The 18,548-nt window shown below is 45.9% G+C and overlaps 1 protein-coding gene across 2 annotated transcripts; it reads right to left on the minus strand.

The window, feature by feature from the left end:
• Window positions 1-15,627: 15,627 nt before the first annotated feature.
• Window positions 15,628-17,857, minus strand: LOC113833792 (transcription factor SOX-17). 2 transcript variants are annotated; one of them, XM_035439018.1, is made up of 2 exons: window positions 17,773-17,857; window positions 15,628-16,588 (listed from the first exon to the last, which is right to left on the minus strand). In XM_035439018.1, the coding sequence occupies exon 2, from the start codon at window positions 16,501-16,503 to the stop codon at window positions 15,628-15,630; it is 876 nt and encodes a 291-aa protein (XP_035294909.1). In that variant the 5' UTR covers window positions 16,504-16,588; window positions 17,773-17,857. The 2 variants fall into 2 exon arrangements, with proteins under 2 accessions (XP_035294909.1, XP_027254730.1); XM_027398929.2 differs by lacking the exon at window positions 17,773-17,857 and adding an exon at window positions 17,072-17,378 and having other exon boundaries at window positions 15,628-16,580.
• Window positions 17,858-18,548: the final 691 nt, after the last annotated feature.

The raw sequence follows: 18,548 nt of genomic DNA on the forward strand, positions 1-18,548 counted from the left end.
ACTGGGATTATAGATGTCCCATTTATGGCAGAACACTCCTTAGTCATTTGTTCTCTGCACTTGGACCAGTTGTGAGTTAAACACCATCTACTGCAATAAATAAATAAATAAATAAATAAATAAACTTCTTTGATGAGAACCAACCACTGCACCAATTCGCAGTTACAGACACATGGATTTAGAAGGTAGTTTAATGCTATGTCCATTTAGTACAATAGCCGTAGTAGATACATCATTGTGGCCTGTGAGCTCTCCACCCATGGGTTCTTGGCCATATGTGCATTACCAGCACACATTTCCTCCTCTGGTGCATGCCTTAAACTAAGTCAGAAAACAATTGGTCACCTCCCGATAACATTTGTACCACTATTGCATGTGTGTATCTTGCAACATTGGTCATTATTGTAATTCACAGTTGTCATAGCTGCATAAAACTGTTGAAGACCACTACCCCTCCCCCCCCAGCAGTCTGCATGGCACCTTAGGTACTATGATAGTTAGCCAGCAGGGAAAGTTAATAAGCCTCCCAGTTAGTTACAGTTTGATTTCTCTGTTTTCAGTGACCAAAACATGTGGTGTCTTCAGCAATAGGACTTTAGCAAGTTCTTGCTTGCAACCTAGAGTGTTTGTTTGTTTGTTTGGTTGGTTGGTTGGATGGTTGGTTGGTTGGTTGGTTGGTTGGTTGGTTGGTTGGTTCTGGACAGCCCTGACAAACAATGAAAGGAAGGTATTCCACAACTGGTACTGTGCTTCTAGGCTGAGGACCATCTCCCATGTAGGGTAATTATAATCAAACTCTTTTATGATATATACTTAGGAAGCTTCTAAACTAAAGGAAGTTCCTATGTGACTTTTCAAATCCCCAGAGGCATTAAAATAAAAAAGAACCTTCATTGATCCCACTGTGCAGCCTCATTTGAGAATCACTGACTGCCATACCACCATGAACGCCTGATCTCATCTGATCTCGAAAGATAAGCAGGGTCGGACCTTGTTAGTACTTGGATGGGAGAATCACTGACTGATAGAAGGTAGGGAAACTCTGTATCTAACTCCAATAAACTGATTTACAGGAAGGGCCTGCCTCTAATCTAGTGAGAGAGACAAGCAAACAAGAGAGGGGTTCTTGTGATGTTAAACAATAATGCAGTTGATGGTGAGGTCAGTGCAAACACTCCATGGGGTGGGGAGTGGAACCACTCCTTACCGTACTGAGTCGAAGTCTCCTTTCAGTTCCCTAAGACCTTAGAGAGGTTCAGTGTAGTGGTGCCTGCCTACAATCCTGGCACCCCGAGACATGCTGGAGGTGTCAACATGGACCACATAGCAAGCTCCAGTCCTGCCTAAGCTAAGCTACACACTGGGGGTGGGGGTTTGGGTGGATGGTCCATTGCAGGCTATGGCAAGAGTGTAGAAAAGAGAGGACTGTCTCTGAAGAAAAGAAAGATGACCACAGAAGATTACAGCAAACTGCCCAAAGATGAAGCCATAAAGATGTGGCCAATAAGCAAGAAGTCACCCAACACAGTCTAACTGAAAGGCTTTTCTGCAGTGGCTCTCCAGTGCATGCCCCTGTACTCGGCATGCTTTAGTGAAAAGCAGTCCCTAAAGTCACTGTGGGTCACAGTTCTCAGGTCTTACACCCCTCTAGCCATCAGTCATACATTGAAGCTAACTGGAAGAGTGTAGTTTACTCTGTCAGAATGGGCATGTCAGCAAGCTCTCTGGTACATCTACATACATGTTCCATTTTGAAACACACCAGTCCACACCAAAATCCAAAACAGCATTTCTACCAGTTTCTGAGACAATGCAGTGCCAATTGCTGGTCCAATGTTGTTTCATGTAGCCATTTCCACACATCCCAGCCTGACTATCTCCTGGCCCTGTGTTAAGAATCCTCTTTCAAAGAGGAAACCAACTCATGGGTTTTTCTAGTGGTGCTGGTAGTTTTACTTGGTTTAGTTTTGTTGGTCTAACTGGTAGCCCAGGCTGGCCTGGGCCCTGGAAATGTGTCTGTCTCGGACTTCCCTAGCGCTATGATTACTGACCAGTGTACCACATCTGGAGGGGAAGAGGGATGGTAAACCATAAATAAACTAGCTAACGTTGCTCACAGAACTGAAGCACTCAGAGTTAGGGTTCCCATGACACTTGGTTCGGGGCTTCAGTTCTGTCACGTATCCCTGTCCTTTCCCCCACTGATGCTTTCCAATAGTTTTCCTCTAGAAAAAAAAAATGGCTGTGACAGTCATTGCCCACCACACAATTGTGGCCAGGGTTCTTACAGTCAGACTCCTTCTTTGGACCTAAATTTGGTCACATGCCCATCCTTCTACTTGATAACAACAGTCCAGTGTACAGGTATAATTGAAAAAAAAAAAATTGATGTTCACCAATCTCTTGGCTGGATGCCAGACAGACCGCACAGAAGAAACACAGACCGGGGAGACACCAACAAATGCCATCTGGGAAACATGGGGAGCTCTGTCCCTAGGTCCTTTTTATGTTTGTTTGTGTTTTTGTTTTTCAAAACAGGCCTCTCTGGGTAAGCCCAGTTGTCCTAGATCTCACCCAGTAAACCAGACTGGTCTTAAACTCAGAGATCCTCCTGCCTCTGCCTCTGAGTGCTGGGATTACAGGTGTGTGCCACTACTGGCCAGCTTGTCCCCAGTTCTTAATGCTTATTAGGTGAGTGTTAAAATATTGCATTAATACTCGTTCTGCAAAACCAATGTAGTAATCTATTCACCTATATCTACAATATGGATATGGAGCAATCACCCAAATTTTTTCAAACCCATAACTGCATTTTGGTCTGAAAATGTCCAAGAGCATACAAAATATGAAGTAGCATAGTAAGCAGAAAACTGTGAACTGTAATCATTAGCAGGAAGACTTGAACTAACTGCTATCATTTCAGGGCTGAAGGTGTAGTTTGTGGGTAGAATACAGAACTATCATGTAAAAGACCAGCACAAGAAGGAAAGAAAAAAAGGAAGAAAGGAAGGAATGAAGGAAGAAAAAAAGAACCAATCTACTTTGAACTTTTTTTTTAGGTGTCTTTAAAGACATATTTCCAGTAAATAACATCCTGGAGGTTTTGAATGATGGTGTAGTTAGTTTTGACTTTATTTGCTTAGTTTTTCTTTGTTAAATTATTTTGGTTTTGTTTTATCTGCTTTTAAGACAGAGCCTCACTTGTAGCCCAGACTAGAAGTCCAGTCAATCCCCAGCCTCTGAAGTGCTGGGATCATAGATGAGCCAATATGCCTGGCTCTCTAACTTACAGCATTTAAGGTGTAAAACCAAAGTTCCTAGGAGGGTGTTGCCTAAGCTTTCTAGGAAATGACCTCAGTTAGAAAAAATAGAAGAGGCCTTCTGCCTGACAGTTTGTATTGTTTCTCATTTTTTTTCCTGTCCCACCTGGACCACTGACTTCCTGAGTACAACAACTACAGCAGATAGTCCTTCCTACTGTGCACTAGCCTTCCCCAGGTGTAGACAGTGCCACTCAACTCACCCTGAGTTCCTGGCTATGTCCTCCTGTAGAGTTACCCCTAGGCACACTGAAAACCTTGGCCCTGTCTAGATGCATGACCCACCTTCTCTCAAAGCCTCATTACCCATATAGTTTGGGTTTAGGCTGGCCAGGAAATGAAGAAACAGAATTCTTCTCACCCCAGGTTTATTTCGTATACCCATCTTTCTGGGCCATAGTCCACAGTCCGTTCATTCCATTTCCCAAGGCCACAGCTCCTTTGGCAAGGTCCCCTAGCCTACCCTTGGCTTTAGTAACTGCCAGTTTGGGCTAATGACTAGCCACTAAGCAGCTAGTGACCTGTGAACCTCTAGCCTTACCAGATTAGCCTGCTAGGGGCTTTTGTCGATTTTTTTTCTGTTATCCACTAAATACATCAACTGTTTCCTGTGAGACCCTGACACAGACAACCTTCTTGTAATTTTTGCAAACTATAAACTGTACATAATGTACTTCTCTCTCTCTCTCTCTCTCTCTCTCTCTCTCTCTCTCTCTCTCTGTGTGTGTGTGTGTGTGTGTATGTGTGTGTGTGTGTGTGTGTGTGTGTGTGTGTGCATATGTAAGTTGTGTGGGTGTGTGCATGAGTCTATGTTGAAGGCCAGAAGTCACTCAATTTCAAGTGTTTCCTCAGTTAACTCTCCTCTCTATTTTTTGTGACAGGGTCTCTCACTAAATCCAAAGGGCCAATAAGCTCCAGGGATCCTCTTGTCTCCTCCTATATCCTCCTACAACCCTAGTGCTGGGGTTACAGACACCACACCTGCAACCTGGATGTTCAAGTTGGTACTTAGGATCAGAACTCGGGGCCTCAGGGTTGTACAGGCATGCTACCCACAAGCCATCTCCCCAGCCCCTACACAGACTTTTTTTTCTTTTTTGAGATGAGGGTCTTACAATGTAGCTTTGGCTGCCCCTGGCGTTTTGCTTTATTTTCAAATTTACAAATATGTCAATAAAAATGCCACAGAGGCTAATAAAGGCTGTGGGGAAATGTTTTAAAATAGCCTTAAAGGCCCATGTTTAAGAAAGCAGTGGTTCTGCAGCCAGGCGTTGGTGGCGCACTCCTTTAATACCAGCCCTCATGAGGCAGAGGCAGACGGATCTCTGTGAGTTTGAGGCCAGCCTGGTCTCCAGAGTGAGTGCCAGGATAGGCTCCAAAGCTACACAGAGAAACCCTGTCTCAAAAAACAAAAAACAAAACAAAACAAAACAAAAGCAAGAAAAAGAAAACAGTGGTTCTTTCTATGGCATATTTCTTTTCCACTTTGTAAATGTAATCTATACTTAATGCAGAAGTAATATTAATAAGTAGAAATAGATTCCACATATGTACTTCAGCATGACCTCCTTGGCAATGTTAACAATGTCAAACATTGTCTTTACTGGATATTTCCTCAGAGGAGAATAGATGATTTCCATAGCAATAATTAATCCTCAGTAATTAGTAATTAATACGCAGCAGTGGAACTCAGGACTGAGTAGAGGGGATTTAGGCAGATAGTCCCAAGGAGCTCCTCCCAGCTCCACCATCACAACAGGAAAAACTCTTGGCAGGAGGTCATGGGCAATGACCGAGCATGCTGCTGCTGCTACTGCAGCCGCTGTGCTGAGTTGACAATAATTATGATGATGATGGCTTTGTGGCTGCATCTGAAAACCACAGCCCCAGCATACAAACCCACCGCACCATATACAGGTCCTGGGTGCTGGAGGGCAGTAGGAGGTCTGGCCTTGAAGATCAGGTGGGTTTTTGGTACCAGACCTCTATGGTCACTAGTGGCAAGCTCCATTCTCTGACCCCCAGACAGGTTTTATTTGTGTAAGAAAGATATCACACCAGCCCACCGTGTAGCATTACAAATTCGATTCCCTGGAGCTAGGCTGCAAAAAAGATCGAGTCTGACTCCACCCCATCCCAAGGGTGTGTGTTCTAGAGCTGGCAGAGCATACCAGCTTGAACTAGCATGTTCAGCCCCTGGTACTCAGAGAAGTGCTGGCCTAAACTGTCCAGGGTCACAAGGTCCTGGAGACTGGGGAAAGAATCCTAACCACTGCTTTGGCCCCACTGTACCTGCTCCAAGTGCCACCTCTGTCTACAAAGCAGACCCTGTCCATATGCCTGCCTTGCTGGGTACCCAGTCTTGTCCCAACAGGAGGGTGCAGGCATCTCAGAGAGGCGCCTGCCACACATCATCACACAAATGAAGACAGATATGGGGTAAGTTAACATTAATAACCACCACGATAGAGCTATATCAGAGACTTGAGGCAGAAGTCATTGACACTACTGAACTAGCTGGGACATGCACCAGCCTTCTGATACTATGGTCCTGGAAATGCCAGAAAGACAGCCTGGCTGGACAATGGATTAGGCAGGCAACTGAAAGTTGATGCTCCAGAAGATAGTACCCACCCTAGCTTTTCACACTGTCACCTGGTATAACATGACAAAAAAACACCCAAGGTATCCTTTGCAAAAAAAAAAAAAAACCAAAAAAAAAAAACCAAACTGTATTTAAGAGTTTGCACTGAAAGACACTCAATTTTCATTCCTTAGCTTTTCTAATGAAATGTGCCTCCTAGAGTCCACTTAATTGTTCTTGCAAGTAACTCAGTTTTTGCATAATTATTGGGGAACTTTGTGTGTAAGTGAAACTTAATCACATGCAAGCTTACACAGGCCAGGAGATGGGACAAGTGACACCCCCTGAGTGAAAAAGGGTAGGTCTGCTTTGTAGAACACACACAGGCCAGCAGATAGCATTAACTGGAAAAGCTAGCCTTGGAGTAGAAAGGAAACGTGGCCCTGTATGTCCCTGTGATTATGGATACAGAGAAAATATGTGCCAGGGATTATGGGGCAGATGCAGTGATGGACAAGCTACTTCCGGGGCACTAATGACTGTTTTGGTGTGCTCTTTAAATTGTTACAGGAAGGGGGGGTGCTGTACAAAGAAGCAATGACCTTGCATTGGTATGATGAAGTTAAGCCTAGGTGTTTCATTCTTTTTCTTCATAAACGTTTAAGTTTCTACCCCTTATCGTCAAGGATTCTGGAAACTTGAACTCTTCACAAATAGAGGACACTTTCTCTAATGTCTTCTAACACAAACTTAAGCAACACCAGCCCCCCAAAGGTCCAGACTGCGGATGTACTAGCTGGATGTTCTAGAGCTCTAGGCTTTTTTTTTTTTTTTTTCTGAGAGGTGCTTATGGACACCTGTTGGGAGACATTCATGGCTATCCACTACTCACGATTCTTCACTTGAAAAAATGAAGAAGGAATGCGTCTCTGAAAGGCTACATAAAATTAAAACTTAGAAACAAGGCCACTCCATTTTCTCTGGAGAACCCCATCTCTTTAAAAGTTGCCCTAAATCGTTTCCCAATGCCATCAGCACCTGTCTGTCCTTGATAAGAGTTGGTAATTTGGTCCCAAAACATGTAGTTTCCTTTCCTGACCCCACAACGATTCCAAATTTAATCACCATTGTCCCAAAGGTAAAACAACCTCTCAAACGAAGTCCCACTGGTGTAGACTTTAGGAGGGCTCACAGTTTCTCCTACATAACTCTACTGTTCCCGGGTTGCCAGGGTTCCAGGCCCTTCTCGGCTCCTACTCCAATTCTGCTCTTTCCTCCCTGTATGTAGATCTTTTAACAGTCTCCGCCAGACTCAGGCCACTTGGCTTTAGCCACACCTTGATTGACAGAAGTCCAGGGATGTGACAGGAAACCGAAGCAACTAGCCTTTGCCATACACTTCATTGTTTTCGGGTTCCTAAAGGACTCCATGACACAGCCCAAGGGTAGAAGCCCCGTCAGGCCATCACTGCACAAAGTGTGGGTGACTTTGTCCTAATCACCACTAGTGCATTTCATCCTTCCCCTCAAGGACTCTGCACCCTGGCCTGTGTGGACCATGCAACAGGCAACACACTCATTCACCCGCAACAAGAAAGAAATTGGGTAATGAATGAGTCAGGTGACACCCAGAAAGCCACTTACTAGGTTCAATAAAGAGACATTCAATAGAAAATAAATGGGTTGAGAGCAGGCACGAAGGTGCACCCCTGTAAACTCACACTCGGAGCCTGAAGCAGGGAAGTCGTAAGTCACTCCCTATACACGCGAACGCACGCGTTCACACAGAAGAATGAGGGAGGGAGGAGAGGGAGGAGAGGAGGGAGGGAGGGAGGAGAGGAGGGAGGAGGGAGGGAGGGAGGGAGGGAGGAGGGAGGGAGGGAGGGAGGGAGGGAGGGAGGGAGGGAGGGAGGGAGGGAGGGAGGGAGGGAGGGAGGAGGGAGGGAGGAACAATCAATCGGAAGCCTCCGCTCAGCAGGAGGCGGGCCAAGTTCTCTGGCCACTGCTCAGAAGGCCGCCAGGCACCTCACAATAAAGCCCGCACAAGCTGGCTGTCCTCCTCTGCCCACACTCCCTGCCTATGCCCCCACTGCCAGCTCAATGCTCAACGCTCGTTGACCGTCTTAGTTAATGTCATTCCAGAAATTTGTTTAAATATCCTCTGATTAACTGCTGAGTGTGGACTCGAGGAGAAGGGAGCCAGCACCCCTGGGCAGTGCTGTGACCGCCTGCAGTGGGCCCCAGTGCGTACAACGTGGAAAAAGGGGCTGGGGCGGCCACCAGTGATCCGGTGTTTTGTCCTCTCCACGTGACTGTATTTCTTTCTATGAGTAACGCTTTGGGCAAAGACGGGTCCTACTTGAAGGCAAGGACAGTAAACGAAGCTACAACTTCTTACGAAGAGAGACCCTTGATTTTCTGGGAAATACTGTAAAAAGTAAATGCGTTTATTGTTATTATTAAAAGAATAAATCAATATTCCGCGTGCTGTACATACTCTTTCCAGAAAAAAATTATACTGTAAAATCCGACTTCGCAGTAAAGCCGCTTGGGGGAGGGGCATCACCCTGGCTCTCCCAAGTAGGAACCCTAGACCCTACTTTTGCTGAGGAGCAAAAGGGATGGGGAGATATGCAATGCTAGAGCTTAAGAGGCAATGACAATCCACGGAAATTCTGGAAGGACATGAAGATACATGTCATCACAGTCGTGGGATAGAGGTGGATAGGGAATGTTTAGCTATCGCAGCAGGAAGTAAATACAACCAACAAGCCTTAATTAGACTACTAAATAACCAGTTGAACAGAATAACATAAGTAGTGTTTACCAGGAAAAAATAACTAAGTATTGATTGTGACAGTTCTCTAACACCCAGCCTTATCCAATGCAACTTGTGTTTTTGCAAGCATGTCCATCATTTCAATTTTTAATTATTTTATTAAGTACATGAAGCCCACAATCTCTTTAATTGTCACCAAAAGACTAATTTTTTTCTTGCTAAAACTCCAACTTGTATTCCAAATATTTTTACTTTGACATTCTGGTGTGTGGGCTTCTGGCACCTGGGGTGTGTGTGTGTGTGTGTGTGTGTGTGTGTGTGTGTGTGTGTGTGTGTGTGTGTGTCTGCGAGCCTGCAAGAAAGGGCACACATCTGGCACCTACCTGCTGTGTGTGCACGCATCTGGCACCTGCACTCCCTATTGATTGCAAGCATCCAATTTTTTAGTTTTTTAGAACACAACAGAATCCTTCCTTTATGTGCCAGGTCTCTGAGTTTCCAGCCCTATTCTTTGGGCTTTTGACGGCTGAGTCACTTAGAAGCCTGGTATCAGGTTGCTACATTACATGGAACTAGGAGGGGAGGTTCTGAATTTGCCCCTCTCCTTTATTTCAGTCTGCTCGTTGGCCCTCAAACATTTCTGCCCCTTCAATCCCTTGAAAGATTTGAAGCTACCTTTGAGGACTTTGGGAAAGGAGCTAGATCATGCTGTGGGCATGTCTCCATTGGCTGATCCTCCTAAAAAAGACCTTGAGGTATTCATGAGAAGTGGGGGTTTATGGGTATTGAGGTATTCTATACATTTAACCTAAGTGAAAATAACTTTTGTTCTATAATCAAAGACATTGAGCAGTCCAAAGGGCAGAACAAAGCAAAGAAGTCTCCAATATGTACATTCTTACAAGACTCACAGTGGAGTCGATGTCTTTCTCTTTTGCAATGGAATAATTAAATTAAGGCTGATCCCAAGTCTGCAGGGATAGCTATCGGTAGACCAAATTCACATGATGCGCTAGGGAACAGGCTCACCTTCGGAGACACCCAGGAGTTCCTGTCTGCACAGTCTCCTAGAATCCCTGAGGAGATCTGGTAAGACTTCTATTGTCAGCTATGAAGCTTTAGTCCTTCTCCCTGCTGGCCTTAAACTCAGACCAGCCTTGGCCTCCTGGGATTAACTGGCTCTCCTTATTTTGTAGTTGTTGTTTGTTTGTTTTAAATAAAAGAGTATATTCAGGTTCAGAAAAAGTCAGAAACTTCCTCAAACCTACAAAACTAAGCTTCTGAACCTCTGACTCAAGATACAGAGGTTTTGTTTTTCTTCCTTGAGAACACTCCTAGCTTTCTTTCCTCAACCATCCTCAGTGATTCTGGCTCTTAGCTCCAATAGCATATTGTCTTGTGTTGTTTAGCTTTTATATCCCAACATATTATATAAGAGAAAGAATTATAGCCTCCAGTGGCTGAACCAGATAAGATAGGCAAAGCAAGAATTCTTGAATTCTCTGAGATGCCCCAACAGAAAACTGAGACACCAACAACCACTTGTCAGAACAATCACTTCTGTCAGCTTCCTGTGTGTTCAGCAGGAGCCAGGGCCAGGCTACAGAGAACAAAATGCAGCCCTGCCTCACTTCTCCCGACTTTCAGAGGCATCTAACAGGCACACGCCTGCCATGATTCTTTTTTTTTTTTTTTTTTTCTGGTTTTTTGAGACAGGATTTCTCTGTGGCTTTGGAGGCTGTCCTGGAACTAGCTCTTGCAGACCGGGTTGGTCTCGAACTCACAGAGATTCACCTGCCTCTGCCTCCAGTGCTGGGACTAAAGGTGTGTGCCACCACCGCCGGACAAGCCACAATTCTTTTCTTGCTATAACAAGTGGTCTGGTGTGTTTTAACTACCAACCCAGTGGGAAGCTACATCTACTGTGCTTTTTTTCTCATGTTTTCTCCAGTGATTTGCAAGGCAGCTGAGTAATCACAGCCTCACTGCCTTCCTGACTTGCTTTCTGTGAATCTTCAGTAGACCCTCATCTTCAGTAGCACCTATTCGGTGGATATTCCTTCTGAAATCGTTTTGGCCAAATGTTTAATAAATGTTTAATAATAATAATGTTTAATAATTAATGTTAAAGTAGAAATAAAAATATTCAAAGGTAGCTTCTTAAGCAAGAACAATTCAATTTTGCTTTGTTCTTACAATTTTCTACTATTCTTTCCCTACCCCTGTGTGTGTGTGTGTGTGTATGTGTGTGTGTGTGTGTGTGTGTATGAAGCCCAAAGAACAACTTGCAGGAGTCTGTTCTTTCTTTCCATCACATGGGTTACAGAGATTGAACTCAGGTTGTCAGTATTGGTGGCAAGAACCTTTACCTGTTGAGCCATTTTAATGATTCAAGAATAAGTTTTTATTCTTGTATTCAATCAAATTATTTTTTTCTTGGAACTACTAAGAACTCTATACAGTAAAGAGCACCATTATTAGTGACAACATTGTGTTTGGACCTATTATGTACCAAATACTTGGACATGATAATTTTCCAATACTTTTAATGAAGGGAGAAGCATCAGTGGTGGGGATTCTGAGTTTACGTGTGGGATACCAGGCAGTGTAAATTCAAGGATGCTTGGTTATTCAGAGAAAAGGCACCAGCAACCTTCTTATTTAGACAAGCAGGAAAAAGAACTATAGTGAAAATGGGGGAAATCCAACTAGATTTCAGGCCAGAGATGTAATGAAACTCTGAGTGGGTCACAAGCTCATTACGTGAGCCCATCCCTCATCCTCCTTCAAGCCAGGACATTCAAACCATTTTTCTTCAGAGGAATCTTTTGGACCCAGAAGGAAGCACCTTGTAAGCAGGAAAAATAAATTTGTGTTGAAATAATGGTTGTAAAATACCTCACCCTGTCAAAACAAATCAGAGGAACATGCTGTGTGTGTGTGGAGGGGGGGTAGTATTGAACGTGACAGATATTGTCTATGACAGACACAGTTCTGAGTATTTAAATCAAAACAAAATGTAAAACTTTAAGGGTAAGTAAGAATATTTGGCTCCTTGAACTCCGCTCCACTTTCCCGAATGCCTTTGCTTGTATGTGTTCTTCCTTACTAGGCCCACCACAGACTTAGAGTCCCCATGGGTGCCGGTTTCAGAGTGAGACAATGATAAGTGAAATAACTTCTTCATGATATCATCTCAGCCACTTGCACAGAAAATTTACAAATCTACACCAAGTTTAGCACCTGGTAGCTTCAAAGGGATTACTCTATGTCCACACAGGAACACACTTTATCATCACTGTTTTCGGAGGTGTGTAGATGCCATATCTGAAGTCTGGATATGTCTGACCAGGAAGAGGTTGGATTCTCATCTCTGGACACTTCTAAAAAACTTTGAAAATATAAATGAGGAAAAAAACAACTTACCCATAATTTATTTCAGTAAACAGTGAAAGGTTGAGATGAATTTGACAGACCTCTGAATAAGAACTAGGTGCTGGAGTGTATCACAGACCTGTTCAGCATGTTCCAGGGTCTGAGTTCTACCTCCACGATTGATCACTGGCTAGGCACCTGGATCCCTTCATCTGAATGTAGCAACCTACAAATGTGGTACATCTGATCTGTGCTGGCTAGTTTTATGGCAACTTAACAAAAGCTAAAGTTATCAGAGAGGAGAAAGCTTCAACTGAAAAAAATGTCTCCATAAAAATCAGGATGTAGGCAAGCCTCTAGAGCACTTTTAAAATTTCTAATTGGTGTGGGAGGGCCCAACCCATTGTGGGTGGGGTCACCCTGTCCTATTAGAAAGTAGCCTGAGCAAGACATGGGCAGAAAGCTAGTAAGCAGCAGCCCTCACTGCTGTGGCCTCTGAATCAGCTCCTGTCTCCAGATTCCTGTCCTGTTTGAGTTCCTGTCCTGACTTCCTTTGATGATGAACAGCACTGTGGAAGTGTAAGCCAAATAAATCCTTTCTTCCCCAACTTGCTTTTTGCCATGGTATTTCATCACAACAAAGCAACCTTAACTAAGACACCATCCTTCATTTTAATGATGATGTCTCTGATGAGCCCCAAAGCCTTTTCCTGATTTTGCCACCAAGGCCTATATTCCTTTAATTAAAAGCAATTCAAGAACACCAGGTGTTTCAGAAGTCTGCTGCTGAATTACAACAACTTCCCCTCCCAAAAAAAAAAAAAAAAAAAAAAAAAAAAAAAATCATTACCACTTGTAGCATGCCAGCATGCCCAGAATCTTCTGTTTGATTTTTATTTGTTGTTGCAACTATTTTGTTCAGTGATGTGGATCAAATCTATCTTGATGCTAGGCAAGCACTCTGACATTGCACTATAGCCCTAGTTCTCTTATACTGGGTATTTGCCTATTCAGTCACTTCAATTCCAGTAAGGTGGGAGTGGACTGAAGAAGCTCCAAGGCCAGTCTTCTCTTTCTCTTTGTGGTCCCCATGTTGGTTAAGTGGTAACTAGGGTCCAGAAATTCTTGAAACACAAGAATAACATTGCCTTATTAATTTTAGCTGTCTTGTCTTCCAAACTGTACCTTACAAGTGGTTAAAACTGTAACTTAACTAGATTTTGGACTTTGCCCTAAGCTCTCTATCTCCCTTTCTCCCTTCCCCTTTCTCCTACTTACCTTCTTGATTTTGTTAAGAGATAGCAGTCCAGCCAAGCTTTCAGCAGTGTTTCTTTGGACTCAGGAACTAAAATATCCAGAAAAATCTGAACTGGCCTTGTGGCCTTGAAGGTGAGTCTGGGCAACCCCTCTGCTTGGTGAGTAGTTTACTGAGAAGTCCTGGAAAAATCCCTGTAAATGAACATAGGCTGCAAGCAGACCAGCCTCTCTGGGACCAGAGAAAGAAACAATATAGAATAAGGGAGAGCACTGAATGAAAATCAGCCTGGAGGCCAGGCATAATGTACATGCCTTAGTCCTAGCACATGGGAGGCAGAGGCAGGAGGATGTCTATGAGTTTGAAGCCAGCTTAGTCTACAGAGTGAGTTCCAAGACAACAGGAGCTACAAACATAGTGAGACCCTGGGGAGGGGGGCACAACGACAACAACAACAAGTCAGCCTGGGGATTGCAGCTTGGTTGTAGAGCACTGGACTAACACTGAGAAGGAGCTGAGACGCAGAAACGAAACGAAAATAGGTTAGATAACCACCCTGTGGTGAACTTTAAATTTCCAAATAGAAATTTTTAAATGATTATAGTCACTTCTAGTATGTCCAATAGGTTCAACCTGCTGGCATTGGAATTTTCTGCCCTTCCATGCCTAGTAATCAGGAGCCCCTTAAAAAATGTGCGTTGCTGTTTGCAAGAGAACCCAGAGAACTCTGTCAGCTGAGAGCTCTCCACCATATGCTTTACATGTGGACCGGAATGTGAATTCCAGAGCCCACCTATGCCCCCACACAAAGGGAATCTATAAATACATTAAGAGCTAGTGATGGATCTGGGTGGCGGTGGGGCGCGCCTTTATTCCCAACACTCAGGAGGCAGAGGCAGGTGGATATCTATGAGTTCGAGACCAGCCTAGTCTAAGCTACTTCCAGGACAGCCTACAAAGCCACAGAGAAACCCTGTCTCAAAAAAACAAACAAAAAAGAGCCAAGTGGGCTGGGGTGGATGGGTAGGATGCTTTTACCTGCCTTTCCAGAAGCCACAGCTTCAGTTCCTAGCATGCAGTGTGGCGGGGAGATCAACTTTGCCAAACCTTTGTAAATGTGGCAGAAAAAGCGGTTCCTTTTTTTTTTTTTTTTTTTTATCAATTGGAAAATGAGAGAATAGTGCCCAACTGGAAGGCTTGTTCAGGCACAAACTGTGCAGAATGACACTGAGGAAACACCTGGCACAGGAAATGCCCACTCCAAGCCACCAGTTCCCATGGTCTCAGTCTGGACTGCAGCACTCAGCACAGATCTGCAGAGGCTGTTGGTTGAAGCCTTGTGCCTAGTTCTTCACAATGGGGTGTGAAGGAAATGTGCTGGGGTTGGTTTATTTCTTCACATGTGTAAGGCACACCACACACAAACCACTTGGGGAATCCTGAGTTTGCAACCTGCAAAATGTTGGAATGCAACCATCCACATTTGTTACCTATAGTAAAATTCACTGTTGAAATTACATACTAAAGTTCACTAACAGTCACAAATTTTATTTTGATTAATTCCCGTGGTTCTAAAAACATGGGGGTTAAAGGCAAATTTCGTGGAATGAGGGATCAACACTTTAAGGAAAAGACAAGCAACAGATATATCTGAAAAGCCCCCTTAGGCAGGTCAAGATTATGATGGGAGAAAAAAACAGAATTTTTTGGACAACCTCTTATTAAAGTGTACAGAATTAAACATTTACAACGTTATTTCTAGAAACGAGTATCATTTGAAGTGTACAAGGCAAGTTCATCCTGTGAGAAAAATTTTTTGTAGTTGAACAATTATATCACATCTGAACATCCCAACTGTGTATTTACGGTTTAAGGTGTTTAGGTGTACCATTTTAAGAAAATGAAAATTTTACAATTAACTATACACTTTTAATTGAATATTCAGTGTGTCTTTACATTAATTTCTGACAAAACCAATGTGATAGAGATTGATTTTAAAGATTCCAGATTTTATTTTTTTAAGATTGAAAAAAAAACATGAACAAAATGTCTTTGGATCAAAACATTTGAGAAATGGAGTAAGTCGGTGAAACTAGTTAAAACTGGACCAGTGGCGTGGGGGGAACAAATTCCTCAATACATTTTAGACAAAATCTCATATAGCCCCAACTGTTCAAGTGGTAGACAAAATAAATTACCATAAATTATATGCCAAGGCAACTTAAAAACAAAACAGCTTGACGCTAAGGATTTCCTTAGCGCTTCCTGGAAGTGTGTAACACTGCTTCTGGCCCGCAGGTCGGGTCGGCAACCGTCAAATGTCAGGGTAGTTGCAATAGTAGACCGCTGAGCTGGCGTCGGACACCACGGAGGAAATGGCTCCGTGGCTGTCTGAGAGGTTCACACTGCAGTCATGTCCCTGGTAGGGAAGACCCATCTCAGGCTTATACACAAAGTGCAGATACTGTTCGAATTCCGTGCGGTCCACCTCCCCTAGGAGCTCGGTGGGCTGGTTGGGGTCCGTGCCGTCCCGGCAGGGCAGAGCCTCGGGAGGGGGCGAAGGCTGCCCCGGGCCGTGCGCCGGGTGCTGCTGCGGCGGTGGCTGCGGGGGTGCCTGCGGTGGCAGCGGCTGCTGGGGCTGCGCGTGGAAACCGCGCCCGGCGCTTGCGGCGGGGGAGCCCATGGCGCCGTAGTACAGGTGCAGGGCGCTGGGGGGCGCCAGGATCCCCGGCATCGCAGGACCCGAGGGTTCCGGCCCCACTCGCATGGGGCCGGCGGGCGGCTCGGCGGGCACCGTGTAGTCCGAGACCTGCGCGTAAGTGTAGGCACTGGCCGCCGGGCAGTCTCCCGGCAGCGGGGCAGCGAAGAAGGCCGGGTCCTGCTCCACGCCATCCAGGGGGGATGTGTCCGGAGTGGGCAGAGGGTAGCCGTCGAGCGCGGGGGCGCCCAGGCCCTGGCAGTCGCGGTAATGGGCGCCCATGTGCGGGGGCAGCAGCGGCGGGCCGGCCGCGAACCCCGGCTCCGGGTAAGGCAGGCCCAGGCCGTCCATGGCCACGCGACCGCCCTCGGGCCCCAGCGCGGCGGCCTGAGGCTCCGCCAGAGCGTGCAGGAAGCCTCCCTCCACCCGCTTCATGCGCTTCACCTGCTTGCGCCGTCGCGGCCGGTACTTGTAGTTGGGGTGGTCCTGCATGTGCTGCACCCGCAGCCGCTCGGCCTCCTCCACGAAGGGCCGCTTCTCTGCCAACGTCAACGCCTTCCAGGACTTGCCTGCAGGGGAGGTGGAGAGGCCCGCGGGGTTACCCGACTGAGTCCCCGCGTCCAGTCCCCTCTCCAACCTTCAACTGGGAGAGCCGGCGAGATGCCAGGTCGAATTAGGATGAAAATCTCGGGCCTCCTAGAAGAGGCTTCCTCCCTTTTTTATCTCCCCTTAATTCGAAAAACAAGCAAAGTCCCCTGGGCTAGGAGGGAGTCGTGCCAGGGGGTGTCCCGGTCGCCGCTCTGAAGCGCTGAGAAACCCTAGTACTCTCACTCGTGGGCCCCAAAAGACCAAAGCCAAAAGTCGCTTCAGCGAGAGAGGGAGCTGGAGGGACAGAGTCTACAGCACGCCCGTGCTGTCGGGCGCGAGACTCCAAAATAAATAAATAAATAAATAAATAAATAAATAAATAAAATAAATAAAACACCCTTTGGCTTTAGGAAGTGGCCCAGAGATTCGCTGGGGCGCAAAGGGTGGCCAGGGTACCCCCGCTCGGACTCACCTAGCATCTTGCTCAGCTCCGCATTGTGCAGATCCGGGTTCTGCTGTGCCAGCCGCTTGCGCTCGTCTTTGGCCCACACCATAAAAGCGTTCATCGGCCGCCGGATGCGAGACTCAGCCTTGGCTCGACTGGAGGTCCCGGCTGGCGTCCCACTACTCGCCACCACCTCGCCTTTCACCTTTACGTCCCCGAGGGGGCTCAGAGACTCGACCCAAGGGCAGGGGCCCAACCCGGCCATCACCGCGGGCAGCGCGCTCCGGGGCTGGCTCTGGTCGTCACTGGCGTATCCCGCATCCGGGCTGCTCATGGCGCTCCAGACCGACCCCGCGCTCCGCTACCCGCCACGGAACAAGCCGCTTCCCCCGACCCTGAGGCAGGGATGGGGAGCTAGCCTAGGGATGCCCAGAGGGGCGCGTTAAGTCCGCGAGGTCTCAAACCTCCCGCTGCTCTCCCGGCTAGTCCTTAGTCCTAACCCACCGCACAGCACACGCCCAAGGTCTACCCAGTGACACTGTGGGTGTCCCCCGGCCGCCGGCCCTTTTCTATATAGATGCGGCCAATGGCGCGACGGGGGCGGGCCGGACCCTAGTTGTTAGGCCCCCGCCCAGCCGGTGGTCCGAGTCCCAAGTCCCTGTTCAACCCCACACCCGCCCCTTTCCCCTCCCCCGACGGAGTGCTCTGACTACACCTGCCAGGGGGAAAAACTGGCTGGAGCCGGGCTCTGGCGCCAAGTCCTCTACAACTCGGGAAATAGGACTAGTGAAATTCAGCTGTCTAGGGGTGCTCACTGTACCGGAAGATGAAGCACTAGCCATAAGGTAGTTCACATTAACATATTAGGTATCCGTTCATTCTCAAACGACAACAACAACAAACTTTATTACAGGAGGGAATTACCTCCATATGGTTTTTCGGGGGGGGGGAATCTTGTTCTCCCAAGAACGCATCATGCTTACATTATATTAAAAATGTCGAGGGTAAATTGTATTTTTTAAAAACAAAGTTTAATGTGAAATCTTACATCATCGATATTTCACCACTCAATGAATTAAAAGTTCAAGTCAACCCTTGAGAATTTCTGTATCAAACATAAAATACGTATAACAAAAGCTGCTCGCTCATGTGTATTCAGTAAAAGAGGCAAGACCTGGTTTAATTTCTAAGACTTACAAGAGGCCATGCTTCCATCCCAAACACCACAAGGATAAAATAAAAAATAAAGTGCAAAGACAGCAGCACATAGATATTCGTTGAGGAGAAGGGTCGCTCCATCTAAGCAGCAAAACCCATACCGTTTAAGATGGTTACCCTGACAGATGGTTACAGCATTTCTATATTTCTTAAGACTGGATTGAAAAACCCGAGTGCCTTTAAATTTATTTCAGACTTGAAAATACTTTCTATGGGCTTCTAAACATGTGCTTATCCCAGCAAACCACTCAGCACCTTCAGAACCTTTGCAAACTAATTTAACCCC

The sequence above is a fragment of the Cricetulus griseus genome, chromosome 2 (assembly GCF_003668045.3).
Source record: "Cricetulus griseus strain 17A/GY chromosome 2, alternate assembly CriGri-PICRH-1.0, whole genome shotgun sequence".
Taxonomy (NCBI): domain Eukaryota; kingdom Metazoa; phylum Chordata; class Mammalia; order Rodentia; family Cricetidae; genus Cricetulus; species Cricetulus griseus.

Excerpts from the sequence above, each read along its gene's own strand:
- LOC113833792 (XM_027398929.2), bottom strand. The coding sequence starts at position 17,378 with ATGAGCAGCCCGGATGCGGGATACGCCAGTGACGACCAGAGCCAGCCC. Across the intron at positions 16,581-17,071 it reads GGAGCTGAGCAAGATGCTAG|GCAAGTCCTGGAAGGCGTTG; the intron begins GTGAGTCCGAGC and ends CCTCCCCTGCAG.